The 16,260-nt window shown below is 37.6% G+C and overlaps 1 protein-coding gene across 5 annotated transcripts in view; it reads right to left on the reverse strand.

Moving 5' to 3' along the window:
- Nucleotides 1-332: 332 nt before the first annotated feature.
- G3BP1 (G3BP stress granule assembly factor 1) overlaps nt 333-16,260 on the reverse strand; it is a 52,228-nt gene continuing 36,300 nt past the window's right edge. For 2 of the 5 annotated variants that reach the window (XM_080674172.1, XM_080674176.1), the window contains 2 exons: nt 9,410-9,519; nt 1,927-4,791 (listed from right to left, as the gene is read on the reverse strand). In XM_080674172.1, the coding sequence (XP_080530298.1) occupies nt 4,585-4,791; nt 9,410-9,519 (317 nt within the window). In that variant the 3' untranslated portion in view covers nt 1,927-4,584. Of the gene's footprint in view, nt 4,792-9,409; nt 9,520-16,260 lie in introns of all 5 variants that reach the window. The other 3 variants (XM_080674175.1, XM_080674174.1, XM_080674173.1) reach the window with 2 other exon arrangements.

The following is a 16,260-nucleotide window of genomic DNA, read 5'->3' on the forward strand; positions in this document are numbered from 1 at the left end:
CTAAATTTTCTTTTTTTAAGAAAATAAGACACACTGGGTAGATGCAAGTCCCTTGGAATCTGTGACATAGGCCACGTTTCAAAGTGCGAAACGTGTGGATTTCTAGTTGGCCAGGTCACATGGTTTATGGGAGTAATAGTGGAACTGACTTCTAATACTATTTTCTTCTCCCAGGGAACTAAAAAAAAAAAAGCTACCAGGTTCAAGTGGAAATTGGAGGAGGAGAGACTGTCCAAGGTTTCCAAAATAAGTCACATAATCAAAAAGCGAACAACCTTTATTCTAAGCCATACTTTAGCATAAATCAAAACTAAAATAAAACTAGTGATTTTAGGCCACCTCTAATCAACTCTTTATTCATTCAGGCCACGATGAGACTGTTTCATGAAAGCACAAGCAAAGCAGTCTAATTTCAGCATTATTCTGAGCTAGATACATAGTCACTAAAAAGAATATAAATGGAAGTTTTATCTCACATGTGCCACCATTTTTCCTTTACTAAGAATTCACAAGCCTGCCTATGGTCCCCAGAACTTCAATATCACAGTATACAAATGCAAATCCCCAAAGGAATTACTACCTTTAAAGCAGAAATCCTTACATAATTATCTAGTACCACATAGCCAATACTTTACTTGATCATCAAGTTAAATCTACAACCTCATCCCACACAAGACATTGCTAAGTTGCTAACATTCATTCCTAAGGTTTTTAAACATTTGTGAAAGACTACCATGATTATCTAATGCCCATTTTCAATATATTAGGCAGTTAGCTAGAACCTTATATTCAAATAAATGTTGAAGTTGCTTATTTTTCAAAGTTCAAGATTGCTTAACTAAAAGGTCTTCTGTATGTAGTTCCTGCAGAAATTCTTTTAAGTAGCACAAAAATAAAACTTCAATATAAAAGATAATCTTTAGATCAGTAGGTTTGACAAATGCAACCATTTACATAAAAGAAATAGGCCACTCAGCATAAACAATGGTCTACAAATTTAAACCTCATAGGAAGATTATTTCCATATAGATTCTAACAAATTGTTTTCTATAAAGTGCCTCATTTTCCACTAACCCATTAAACTCTACAAGGATTTTCAAATAAAGGGATGAAGAACGTATCAGAGGATGGCAGTTATAAGCACAAAACGTAACTGCTATAAACTCACCTGGATTATGCTCTGATAAAAATATTATTCACTTCCAGATTTCAAGACTGTACTAAATGTATTATCAAACCAGATAAGAAATTAACCTAAGAACAAGTCATTAATATTGTTACCAAATAGTCTGTAAATCAAAAGAAGCCCTAAACAAATCATTAATTATATTATTTACCCTAAGGAAATGAAGAACAGAAATGCTAACCTTGTTATGAATGTTTTATAGACCCTGGTTTTTATATGGTCATATCCTGTATCTTAATATGTCATTCAAATGTACATATGTAGGCATTTTGGTTTTGGAGAAAAAGCATCAGTTTCGGAGGTCAATGTGCTCCTTGCTACATGGATGGTTTGGAGGCCTAGTCACATAGCTGCTCTGATGCCGTTTCTCCTTTATCTATTACTTTGGGGAAAATAGTACCTAATCCAAAGAGTCATGAAAATTATTTTTCCAACCTAAAGTGCAATTCAACTAATACTGTGCAGTAACCTACTCAAATAATTATTTTTGGATTATTCTTTTCACTGCTCCCCAGCAAAAGCTCAAAAAGTTGAGAACACAGGCATACATAAGTCAAGACCAACCTCACCATAAAAGCAAATAAAAGTACTTTTTTAAGTCCCAAGGTGTATTTATTTTCAACAGGTCTTAAAAGACCAAGATGCACATTGAACTAAACTAATCTTATACCTAGTAAGATACCAGGTAAGTAAGTGAAGGGTGTTAAGCTCAGTAGAAAAGAACTAGACACTGGGCCATTCCTAGAAATGAAAAATTGTATTTTAAAACGTGAAAAGGTTGAATATGATGAGCCAATGCTGCCTATAGAAAAATCTTGCCTTATTTTATTTTCACTTTCTACCTGTGCAAATATATTTATCTCTACAGTATCATGTTTATTCCATCAGCAATAATGGAAACAAAGATACCAGGATTTTTATAGTGTTAAAACATGATGCTAAATCCTATATATAAAAGTCCTATGCTATTCAAAACTCCACAATCACCCAAATTCTGATGATCTGAAATTACTGAAGTAAACTTTTGTTTTCTGGGATTATACAATAACTCCCTGCAACAAGTTACAAGCAGCATCTAGCATAATGCTACCTTCTCCAAAAACTTTTTTGAACCACATATTGGTACAAATGAAGGAAAATTAGATAACTTACAGTAAATGTTACTATAATTGCTAAAAGAGCTATCTATTTGCTAATTCATTTATTTTTATTTATCTGAAGCTTTATTGCAAAGGAATGAGTCTTCAACTCCAGTTGTAGTAATCCATCGCTCCGCCCATCATGCATTTATAGAAGTAGAAACTGTTTTTAATGCCGTTGCTTCATTTTTACAGAGCATGTGGCATTGTTGATCCCCACCCACTAAATGCCAAATGCAGTGTTCCCCTCCAACACCCTTCACAATCTCACACATTTCCAATGTCCTCTAGGATATAACAGCCCCAAATTGGGTACCACTGCATCTATTTAGTAGCCTTAAACCTGAGTAGAAAGAACTCCTATTTTGAAATGCATGGTTTAGTATTCACTTGTGAAAAATGACTTCTAGGTTATCCATAATTTATTCTTTACAGTTACTGCAAAAATAACTCAGGCTAAGTTTGTTTTCTTTCCACAAGCTTAATATAAGCTATAGAAGTATAAGCTGAATTTCTCCTAATTATCACTGGCTAGGCCAAATGAAGTGGTTACCAAATAATCATTTAAACTGAACACCAAAACAGCCATGTGATTCAGTTATGTAAGTTTCTTTATATGAAGGAGATGCTGCCAATTTTCAAATATTTGAGGTATTGAGGACCAACTGATAACATCAAATTTCATTTTAGTTTAAGACTACTCCCTTCAGCAAACCTAGTTTCCCAATAACAGAAAAACAAACATTCCTACTCCTACTCACACTATCCTCAAGCAACAGTCCTAAAGATGAATACTGTTAAAAAGAAAATAAGTTAAATTTGATAGCCTTCTTGCCCTTCAACTGGTAAAAATGACATGATACTACACAAAGGCTTGCTTCACAAATGTGTAAACAAAACCTTCACCCAAGTCATACACAGCATTCAACAAACATACTATGTAAAACGAGTATTAGTCTACATTGACAGATTAAATTTTCTTCCAGAAATATTTTAATAAAAATTGTCCATTTCAAATAAACACCTACTGCATGTCCATCGATAAAAGAGAACCAGTAACAAAATAGAAAATTTACCAAATGGCTATGATTTAAAGGAAAAAGACTAGCAGACTACTCAAGCATATCAGCAAAGTCCAATAAGAAAATCACATTCCTTCTTGTGAGCTGATTAGAATTCTGAATAGATACCAAAATAAAATGCTGAGCTATTTAGGTCAAAGAACCTCTACAGAAGCACCCGTCCTCAAGGCATTCCAGTTTGAGACTCAATTTCAGACTGAAGCATAACAAGTGAACAGAAGACGCACAGTGTAAGAGGGGTTCCACAATTCCCAACATACTCTATGAACCTGGAAAAAAAAAATATCTAGATTTTTTTTATTATTATTTTTCTTTAAACAATTGCCAAGACCGGAATCAAAGATAAATAGAAGGCACAACAGTTTTGCTCTGGTTTTGTGTTATTCGGATTGTGGCGGGGAGGGTGTTGTTGTTTTTTTTGTTTGTTTAACAAATACAAATTAAACATGAAAATAAATTCTACTTCAAAATAACCCCTAATAATTTAAGAAAAGCACATCAGTTGCATTCTAGACATTTAAAACCTATCTCACAATTTAAATTTCAACAGTAAAAAGAGTGGATTTTATAATTGTTTTGTGATCACATATCAAAAGAAAAAACTTCACTAACATCTTTTATTCAGTTTTTATCCATATCAGCGAGAATCAAAATTGTCAAATTTTCCAATGGCAGTTTCTCCACAACTAGAAGGTAGTCATGACTCTCAAAAGAAACAATTTTTGGGTTTTTCCTGCCTTCAAAATGTTTATCAAATCCTGTATTTCTCAAAGGCTTTTGAAACATGTAGAAAATAAGTAAGAAATATCCCAATGAATGAAACATACCAAATGTCAGTAATAAGCGACACATTCCTTTGGGGAAATGGCTGTTTAAAAAAAAAAAAATCCAGTCTGTATATGCAAAGCAAGGAAATTCAGTCTTTTTTTTTCTTCTTTAAAAATCCATTTTTCCTAAAATATCATTCCACAAAATTGGAAGTGAAGGAATAAAAGGTGAGGAGAGAAAAGAGGAAGGGAGGGAACACACACCATTAACACAAAAAGTAAAATTGTACAAACTTAAGCAGTTTATAAGAGACCAGGGTCATACTGCAAGATACCAAAGGATGGTTGAAGAAATCACCATTCTGCAGGAATGGGGTTTGTATGCTGCGTGAAGATCAGTGAAGAGCAATTCACTGCCTTGGAGCAATTCCCCTTCCCACTCCAAATCCTGGTTTCTGCACCATGCCTCCACGGGGAGGGCCTCTCATTCCACCACCCAGCCCACCTCGAGGGCCTCCAGGTCCCCGCAGGCGGTTATCTCGCCGGTCTCCTTCCCGGGCAGCTCGATTCTTCTTCTCTTCCACATTCAGACGGACCTCACCCCTGAACATGATGGGCTGTAAGAGTCAAGGTGAGAAGACTTACACACAGTGCTGACCAGCTACCAACTGGCAAGGTTAAAACAAAGTTATTATACAGAACCAACAGCTTACAAATCACCTACGTCCTCACAGTTCAGTTTTTCTTTTAAATTCAGAATACATAATGTTCCCATTAACTAAAACATGGAAAGGTGATCTGGTATGCAGGAGTATGCAGGCTAGTTCAAAAAAGTCCATTTAAACAGCATAGGAGCATAAATAACTCTTTAATTGTACTTTATTAAAGTAGATCTCATTTTCCCATAGAATTACACAAATAGAATATAAGAATTATCATCTTCTCTATGAATTTCAAGGCTTAGAATAAAACCCCATCATCGAATGTGGAAATATTGTGCTGCACATACTTATACAAAGTACATATACATCTCAAAAGCATTAATTTTATCTAAATACTAGTGTCCCCGTACATGGATTAGTGCACACTGAAAGGAAATTAATTAGAATATTTTAATAACGCTATTCACGTCTTGCTAATGAAAAGAAAACAGGATTCTACCAAGTCTCCTACCTATCTACTCCAGGACTTCTGTGAGGATCAAATGAGATGAGGCATGGGAAAATGCTTCACAAACATTTGGTTAAACTGTAAAAATGTTTGCACCTGGCTATAAAGCAAGTCGAGTTCCTGAGCTGAAGAAACTCCAAGGAGGCTAGTCTCTAGGGAGAGGAAGCCAGGTATTGCTACATGACGTCATTACCCGGCACCCACAGCCACCGTTTCCAGGCTGGGCTGGGCTGTGGGCCGCATTTGGCACCATGGGGTCTAAGCAGCGTTGGCTGCAATTTGGTGGGGTGTTACTCCAGGGTGGTGGCGGGCCTGTGTCCCATTGGGGGAAGCCAAATGTTGGTTTGTTGACTTGGTGCCACTTATTTTTAAATGACTAGTGCGCCATCATGGCAGCTCCTGCGTTGAGCATCTGCCCTCTGGTGGTCAGTGTGTCATAGTTACCGGTCAGACTGACGAACACTTAGCTTTTTATATATATATATAATTTCCACAAAATGCTATTTGCCTTAGAATTTTGAAAAATACTGAGGACAATAAAGGTAACATTATCTTATTAAAATGAAAAAGAAAATATATACACGCTAAGTCTTTGGCTTTCCTTTTCACTCAATAAAGCTAAAGTAGGAACAAAAGGTTACTCCAGATTCTAATGAATTCAATGTACACATTTCATTAGCAATCCTGTTTGCTGAAATATTTTTAAAAATAAATATCTAACGGTACTTGCTCTGCAGATATGTGTTCTATATACTTCACATGTATTCTCTCATTTGACTTTCACAACCCTCTAAGGGTTGCTGTTATACCTATTTTAGAGGCCAGCAAACATTTTTACAGTTTAAGGCCAAGAAGGTTGAGGAACTCTCAGCTCATGGGTCACAACATTAGTGAGTGAGTATGGAAGAGGACTGTAAACCAAGCCATCCAGACTGGAAAGTATAAGCTTTGAACCACTACGCTACATGAAAACATGTCAAATATCATGGTCATCAGACTACTTCTGTACTCATAAAAAATTACTGAAGGGATTTCTACCAATACAGTAAGATGAGGGAAAAACCAAGATACATTTGAAGAATCTAAAAGTATACATTTAAAAAAGGCTTTTTTGAATTCTAATTTATACTTTAAATTCTGATTAAACATATATTTATATGTGTACATTTATATTTTAACACAAGATAAATAACAAATATTTTTATATAAAACACTTCACACGCAATCTGAAGCACTGTTCCAGGCAATCTTCTAGATACAATGGGAAGAATAAAATCTTATTAAAATCTGAAAGATTAAAGGGACAGAGGTTTGGGCTGGGATATTTTGAAACATAGTTATGGAAAACATCTCTGGGAGTTATCATAAGGGTAGAAGCAATCTGAATGAAAACGTATCAGACATACAACCCTTTTCTGAGACAATTTACTTCAAACAATTCTTATACATAAAGATACCCTGGATTATGCACATTCATTAAAATAAACAAATTTCTATCTTGGGCAATTAACTAGGAAGCCAGTTATCAAGTCTGACCTCCTTTGGCCCACTGGGAATATCATACGCTGCAAGGCGGGGGTCAGGAACCGTTTTTCTGCTAAAGGCCAGTTGGGTATTTATAACATCGTTCACAGGCCATATAAAATTATCAACTTATAAATCAGGCTGCTATATTTAGTCAAACATTTAATTAACTCACCCCTAATGTCTTGGCAGGGCCAGACCAAATAATTTTGCGGGCTTTATACAGCCCACAGGCCAGATGTTTCCCACCCCTGCTGTAAGGAAACAAAGAATTCAAGGGTGCACCACAAAGGTTGGCCACTAAACCTATTGTATGCTCGATGATGGATTTAGCCACAAAGCCTACTGGAGATTTCTAGGTTCAGTATTCTATGGCCTTGGTGAGATAATAAGCTAGTTTTCTCACTTCTCAAAGTTGTGCAGGAGATGCTTCACAAAAATAGTAGATTCAATGTACACATCTCACTGGCACTCAAGATAATGCACACCTAGAGGTTAAGGCTCACATAATATTATGACTACATCAAACTTTGCAGTATATATCCATTAACATTCTGGAGAACCTCTGGGAAATAATGATCTACAACATTCGTATTACATGGTTAATAAAACTTGTAGTTTTAATTTGCAGATACTGAAGGCAGATTACTGGTTGCCAGGGGCTGGGTAGAGAAGATATGGGAAGAGACTGCTTAATGGGTAAGGGACTTACTTTTGATGAAAATGTTTGGGTTTTTTGGTTTTTGTGTGTGTGTTTTTCTGATTGCTTCCTTTTTTTTTTTTATTTCAGAGAGGAAGGGAGAGGGTGAGAGAGAAATAAACATCAGCGATGAGAATCTGACTGGCTGCCTCCTGCACGCCCTCTACTAGGGATGGAGCCTGCAACGTGGGCATGTGCCCTTGACCAGAATCAAAGCCAGGACTCTTCAGTCTGCAGGCTGATGCTCTATCCATTAAGCCAAACTAGCTAGGGCTGATGAAAATGTTTTGAAACTAGATAGGTGTTAATAAATGTTACTGTACTGTACTAAAGTTATAGGGGGTACCTAGTAAATTATATGAATGTCTAACCACTATACTGCACACCTCATAATATCGAATGTCAATTATAATAGAAACAATTTTTTAAAAGAAACAAACAAGCCTTAGCTGGTTTGGCTCAATGGATAGATTATTGGCCTGCGGACTGAGGGGTCCCAGGTTCAGTTCTGGTCAGGGGCACATGCTCAGGTTGTGGGCTTGATCCCCAGTGGGGGTCATGCAGGAGGCAGCCAATCAATGATTCCCTCTCATCATTGATGTTTCTATCTCTCTTTCCCTTCCTCTCTGAAATCAATAAAAACATATTTAAAAATAAGTAAATAAAATAAAACTAAGATGAGCCAGTGTGCCTCAGTTGGTTGGGCATTGCTCCGTGCACCAAAAGGTTGATGATTTGAAGGTTGATGGTTCGATTCACCATCAGAGCACATGCCTGGGTTGTTGGCTGGATCCCCAGGAGGGGGCGTTCAGGAAGCAACTGACCGATGTTCAGTTCTCACACTGTTTCTCTTTCTCGCTCTCCTTCTCCCTTCCTCTCTCTCTAAAAATCAATAAAAATATTTTTTAAGACTTAATTTTGTTTTGTGAATTTTACCTCAAATTTTAAAAAGTGAGGGTTTTAAGTTCCCATACCCATCTCAGAAAATTAACAATTATTTATCTCTTTGTTCTTCTCTACTACTAGTGCTACAAAAAGTATTTTTTGCCAGTAATGAAAGATGTCAGGGAAGGGAAAAGTTCTTTAAAACTATACAGCAAGACAATTCCATTTCTACAAATCCCTCTGTAATTAGACTAACTGATTTTTTTAAGATATTTTTTTATTGATTTCAGAAAGGAAAAGAGGGAGAGAGGGAGAAACATCAATGATGAGAGAGAACCACTGATCGGCTGACAGTGTCCTGCACGCCCCACACTGGGGATTGTGCCTGCAACCCTGGCATGTGCCCTAACTGGGAAATGAACTCAGGAACCCTTCAGTCCGCCACAGGCCTACACTCTATCCACTAAGCCAAACTGGCTAGGGCAGACTAACAGTAATTTTAGTAAAAGTGGTTTCAGGTAATGTGACTCCAAACCCAGACAATTTATAGAATAAAAGGCAAAGGTCCTCCTAATTATAATCCAGGCAGCGGTTTTATACCAAGACTACCCAGGGCAAACAGGCTCTTAAGCTATCTTAGCTAAATGCAACATTGCATTTCCTGTTGTACACCAGAAGCCACCACCAAGAAAAGGAATTTGCATAACTCTCAGTGAATCAGGAATTATTCTCATCATTCACTTATTAAAAAACTAAGTTATTTAGGCAGAAGCTTTGTTTTTCTAAACTCCCAGGCAGTTCTTTTGATACGAAGGGTCGAACATCATAGAATATATGACCCAAATACGTTGGAATAAATTGCACTTTACATATCACACATAGTTATAAGGATAAATATTCCAAGAGCCAACACACATGCTTATAAACAAACAAAAAAAAGATGAAAAGATGCTTACCCTGTTGCTAAGGACCTTTTGGACAGGCTCAGAATCATCAAACACAACGAAACCAAAATTGGGTAATTTCCCACCACTGTTAATGCGCAGCTCCACTACATTCCCATAATCTGAAAGTGAAATACAAATTCTCAAATAACTTATTAGGATATTTCTTTTAAATATTACACGCACACTATCCAATACGACATGGCTACAGAGTATGTGAAATGTGGCTAGTTCAAAACAAGACATGCATTAAGGGTAAAAACACATGACTCTGAAGACTGATAATAGAAAAACGTATACTATCTCTTACATATTTTTATATGTTGAAATGACAGCTTAGATACCTTGTGTTAAATAATTACATATGGAGAGAAAAAAATGGCGGCGGAATAGACAGACGTGTCCCGAGCCTTATCCCGGAGCAGATACAAAGAACAGCTGAGAGTCACAGGGGGAGTGTCTGTTGGTGAGTTAAGGGACAGCTATACCCCAGGAGAAGGTGGGGGACTGCTGGACGGGGCTCCCCTGACCGGGCAGCCCCTACTGCTGCTGGGTTCCCTCCCGGAGCCACTGGCTCGGACGTGGAGAGCGCGCCATCTTGAAGGGGAAAGTGGATGTTATTGGAAGCCTTAAAATCTACAACTGCGGCACTCACCGAACAGCTGCGAACCCCAGAGCACTGGTCCCCAACTGGCGCAAACACGCGATTCAGAGGAGCTCTACAATCCACCACGGAAAGGTCAGATTTTGCCTGGGATAAGGTGAGGTCTCTGGTCCCGGCGGAAAGAGAAACACCCGCAAAGTGGGAGCTGGAGGACTGGGGGAAGTCTGCACCTAAAAAATCCATGGCTGTTGGGGCTGGCGTGATCCGTGAATGTGGAAGGGTGTCCTCAGAGCTGCTAACAGAGGGGATCTCTAAAAAGCAACCCATTTTGATCTGACACAGAAGGACAGCCTAAAAATTTTTAAAGTGTGTGGGCTGCTTGGACACAAGGGAGAAGGAAGGAATGCGCAAACTTGAGCGCAACCCCAGAGTTTCGCACACTTGGGCTTTTTCCTCTTTGAATCCTTACTTCTGATTGCTAAGCCCAGTGCATGGGATCGCCCAGTTGGGGACACCCTAGGAGACTGCAGGGGAAAGTTGTTTTTCTGGAGCCTGGGGATCAGAGCGGGGAATGACGGTCGGAGAACCAGCTCTGGGGCAGCCCGCTCCCACAAACCGGTATTGAGCGCCACAAGGAAAGCAGGATCTAAGCACAGGCTAGAGAGGACCTATAGACCCGGAGATCAATCCAGAAACACTGCCACCCAGGGGTTGAATCACAAATTGACTGTGTAATCACAAATAAAGGAATACAAATATTAAGACACAATGCCTGCTTAAAAATCAGGACTGGCTTACAACACTGAGGAGCAGTGGAATGCAGGGAACTGCAATACTGTCCTGACTGGGAAACAGGTGAGCCAAACAGAACAATAGAGGAAGTGAATGACCTTCACTACTTCACATTTTTTTTTTTCATCTTTTACTTAAGAAACTAATTTTTTTTTCCTCACTTGATTTTACCTTTTTAATTATTACATTTTTATTTTCAATCAGTATTATTACTACTACTATTTTACCTTTTCTTTAAAGTCTCATTTTATTTTCTCTTCATCTTACTTTGAGATTAGTGTTCTACATTGTATTTTCATCTTTCCTTTAACATCATTCTACTCTATCTCAACTCTACCTTTATGCCATCACTCTCTTCCTAACTTTTCCCTTTTATTGTCGTTCTCTTACCCTTTTCCTGCTTTAGATTTTCCCTATTCTTTCTTTTTACCCCGTTAAAATTTCACCCTACTTATATATCTAATTTCCAATCCCCTAATCTGAGTCCATACACACCTCTCTCTTCACTATCCAAAAAACATTGTTTTTCTCTCTGTCCTTTTGTTGTTGTTTGCTTGAATTTTGATTATATTGATTTTTTTATGCTTGTTTGTGAGACTGTTATGCTTCTTTTTTTTTTGTTTGTTTTTCTGTTTGCTTTTTCTTTCTGTTTTCCCTCGCCTAGCTTGATATTAGTTGTTGTTTGTAGTTTGTATTCATCTCCAGGTACTTGTTGCTGGCATTTGCTGGGATTAGTGGCAGTTCTATTGGAGTTTTCTCCCCATATATATATATATAGTTTGTTCCCCTTTTCTTATTCTTCTTCTTTTCTCTCTTACTTTTTTTTTCCTTTTCCCAATTTCATTTTCGCATGCCTTTCTTTTTTTTTTCCCCCCGCTTCTTCTTTCTCTCCTATCCTCTAATTTGCCTTTCTCTGGTGGTCACCTTCATTTGGGGTTATTAATATCGTTCAGTGCCTTGTGTGTTGTACCTGGTTGTGTTGTATGTTGTATTTTGTCCTTTAAATCAACACAGGAGAGAGAGAACTACATAACCAGACACCCAGAGAAGAGAGACCATGGGGAGACTCTAAAGAAACAGCCCACATATGAAAGAAAAGCAGGCATCACCAGAAAAGGAAGCAAACGAAATGGAGGCAAGCAAGCTGTCAGAGAAAGAATTCAGAGAAATGGTCATAAGGTGGCTGAAAAGAATGGAAGACAAATTCGACAATATGAGTAAGAACCAAGAGGAAATGAAGAAGAACCAAGAAAAAATGAAAAGTGACATAGCTTCTGTAAAGAATTCAATAGAAAGCATCAAGAGTAGACTAGAAGAAGCAGAGGACCGTATCAATGAGCTAAAAGACAAGGTAGGAAAAAATATCGAAGTGGAGCAGCTTCTAGAAAAAAAAATCAAAAAGCAGGAGGAAAGCCTAAGGGAACTTTGGGACAACATGAAACAAAACAACATCCGCATAATAAGAGTTCCATGAGAGGAAACTGAGCAAGGAATAGAAAACCTGTTTGAAGAAATAATGACAGAAAACTTCCCTGATATAGGGAAGAAAAACCCCACACAAATCCAAGAAGCTAACAGAGTCCCAAGCAAAATGAACCCCAAAAGACAGACGCTAAGGCACATTATAATTAAATTGGCAAACTCCAACGACAAAGTAAGAATCTTAAAAGCAGCCAAAGAGACAGAAAGTTACCTAAAAGGAACACCCATCAGACTAGCAACTGATTTCTCAACAGAAACTCATCAGGCCAGAAAGGAATGGAATGAAATATACAAAGTCATGCAAAGGAAGGTTCTGAATCCAGGAATACCTTACCCAGCAAGGCTATCAATCAAAATTGAAGGTGAAATCAGGAGCTTCACAGACAAAAAAAGGACTAAGGGAATTTATTACCACCAAACCAGCAATGCAGCGAAGAAGGAACACGGGGTAAAGAATAAAAATGGCAAAGAAGGACCTATCAATAATAACTTTAAATGTAAATGGGTTAAATGCCCCAATCAAAAGACATAGGGTAACGGATTGGATAAGAAAACACGACCCATATATCTGCTGTCTACAAGAAACCCACCTCAGAAAAAAAGATGCACAGACTGAGGGTGAAGGGATGGAAAAAGGTTTTTCAGGCGAATGGAAATGAAAAAAAGCTGGGGTAGCAATACTTATATCTGACGAATTAAATCTCAAAGTGAAGGACATAACAAGAGATAAGGAAGGCCACTTCATAACACTTAAGGGAGCAATCCAACAAGTAGAAATAACTCTGGTAAACATATACGCACCCAATATGGGAGCACCCAAATACATAAAAAATCTCCTGGAGGATATCAAGGGAGAGATTACAGCAATATAATCATAGTAGGAGACTTTAATACCACACTATCACCATTGGACAAATCCTCTAAATAAAAAATCAGCAAAGAAACATCAATCCTAAATGACTCACTAGACCAGATGGAATTAATTGACATCTTCAGAACATTTCACCCCAAAGCCACAGAATATACATTCTTCTCAAGTGCACATGGGTCATTTTCAAAGATAGACCATATGTTCGGTCATAGGCAAAGTCTCTTCAAATTCAAGAAGATAGAAATCATATCAAGCATCTTCTCAGATCACAGTGGCATAAAACTGGAAATCAACTACAATAAAAACAATCCAGAAATATCAAACACATGGAGACTAAACAGCATGCTATTAAACAATGACTGGGTTACCAGAGAGATCAAGGAAGAAATAAAAAACATCATGGCAACAAATGACAATGAAAACACAACAATCCAAAATCTATGGGACACAGCGAAAGCAGTCTTGAGAGGGAAGTTCATAGCTCTACAAGCCTACTGCAAAAAACAAGAAATAATGGAAATAAATTACCTAACCCTACAACTCAAAGAGTTAGAGAGCAACAAGAAAAGCCCAGTGTAAGCAGAAGGAAGGAAATAATAAAGATCAGAGTGGAGATAAACGACATTGAGACCCAAAAAACAATACAAAAGATCAACAAAACCAAGAGCTGGTTCTTTGAAAGGATAAACAAGATTGATGAACCTCTAGCCAGGCTCACCAAGAAGCAAAGAGGGAGGACCCAAATAAACAAAATCAGAAATGAAAAAGGTGAAATAACAACACCCCCCCGAAATACAAAGGATTGTTAAAAAATACTACAAACAATTCTATTCCAACAAACTGGACAACCTGGAGGAAATGGACATATTCCTAGAAAAATATAACCTTTCAAAACTCAATCAGGAAGAATCTAAACATCTCAATAGAAGAAATTGAAGCAGTCATCAAAAAGCCAGCAAACAAAAGCCCGGGGCCAGCCGGCTTCATAGGGAAGTTTTACCAAACATTCAAGGAAGAACTAAAACCTATCCTCCTCAGACTATTCCAAAAAATTCAAGAGGAAGGAACACTTCCAAGCTCATTCTATGAAGCCAGCATCACCTTAATACCAAAACCAGATAAAGACAACACAATGAAAGAGAATTACAGGCCAATATCCCTCATGAACATAGATGTCAAAATTCTCAACAAAATTCTAGCAAATCGAATCCAGCACTATATCAGAAAGATCATACACGACCAAGTGGGATTTATCCCAGGAATGCAAGGATGGTACAATATCCGCAAATCAATAAACATGATACATCATATAAACAAACTGAGAGATAAAAATCACATAGTCATATCAACTGATGCAGAAAAAGCATTTGACAAAATCCAACACCCTTTCTTGATAAAAACCCTCAACAAGGTGGGAATACAAGGATCATACCTCAACATAATAAAAGCTATATATGATAAACCCACAGCTAACATCATACTCAATGGGCAAAAACTAAAACCATTTCCCCTAAGAACAGGAACAAGACAGGGATGCCCACTCTCACCACTCCTATTCGACATAGTACTGGAATTATTAGCCATTGCAATTAGACAAGAAGAAGAAATAAAAGGCATCCAAATTGGAAAAGAAGAAGTAAAACTGACCTTATTTGCAGATAACGTGATACTGTACATAAAAAACCCAAAAGACTCCATCAAAACACTAATATACTTAACAAATGAATTCGGCAATGTAGCAGGATATTAACGCCAAGAAATCTACGGCATTTCTATACACCAATCGCGAACTTACAGAGAGAGAGACTAAAAAAGCAATCCCATTTACCATCGCACCAAAAAAATTAAGATACCTAGGAATAAACTTAACTAAGGAGGTAAAAGACCTATACGCGGAAAACTACAGGACACTGTAAAAAGAGATAGAGGAAGACGTAAACAGATGGAAGAACATACCATGTTCATGGATTGGGAGAATCAACATCATTAAAATGTCCATACTACCCAAAGCAATCTATAGATTCAATGCACTCCCCATTAAAATACCAACGGCATATTTCACAGACCTAGAAAAAACTCTCCAAAAATTCATCTGGAATAAAAAAAGACCCCGAATAGCCACAGCAATCCTGAGAAAGAACAAAGTAGGTGGGATCTCAATACCAGATTTCAAGCTGTATGACAAAGCCACTGTTCTCAAAACTTCCTGGTACTGGCACAAGAACAGACATACAGATCAATGGAATAGAACAGAGAACCCAGAAATCGACCCAAATCACTATGCTCAATTAATATTTGACAAAGGAGGCAGGAACATACATACAATGGAGTCAAGACAGTCTCTTTAATAAATGGTGTTGGGAAAATTAGACAGATACATGCAAAAAAATGAAACTAGACCACCAACTTACACCATACACAAAAATAAACTCAAAATGGATCAAGGACTTAAACATGACGGGAAACCATAAAAATACTAGAGGAATCCACAGGCAACAAAATCTCAGACATATGACGAAGGAACTTCTTCACTGATACTGCTCCTAGGGCAATGGAAACTAAAGAGAAAATAAACAAATGGGACTACATCAAAATAAAAAGCTTTATTTGACCATCAATAAAACAACAAGAAAGTCCACTGCATGGGAGAACATATTTGCCAATGATATCAACGATAAGGGTTTAATCTCCAACATTTACAGGGAACTCATGCAGCTTAACAAAAGGAAGATAAACAACCCAATCAAAAAATGGGCAACTGATCTAAATAGACTTTTCGAAAGAAGACAGAAGGAAGGCCAAGAGACATATGAAAACCTGCTCAAAGTCACTAATCATCAGAGAGATGCAAATCAAAACAACAATGCAGTACCATTTCACACCTGTCAGAATGGCAACCATCAACAAATCAACAAATGACAAGTGCTGGCGAGGATGCAGAGAAAAAGGAACCATCGTGCACTGCTGGTGGGAATGCAGACTGGTGCAGCCACTGTGGAGAACAGTATGGAGTTTCCTGAAAAAAACTAAAAATGGAACTCCCATTTGACCCAGTGATCCCACTTCTAGGAATATATCCCAAGAAACTAGAAACACCAATGAGAAAGGATATAT

The sequence above is a fragment of the Plecotus auritus genome, assembly GCF_963455305.1.
Source record: "Plecotus auritus genome assembly, chromosome: 6".
NCBI classification, from domain to species: Eukaryota; Metazoa; Chordata; class Mammalia; order Chiroptera; family Vespertilionidae; genus Plecotus; species Plecotus auritus.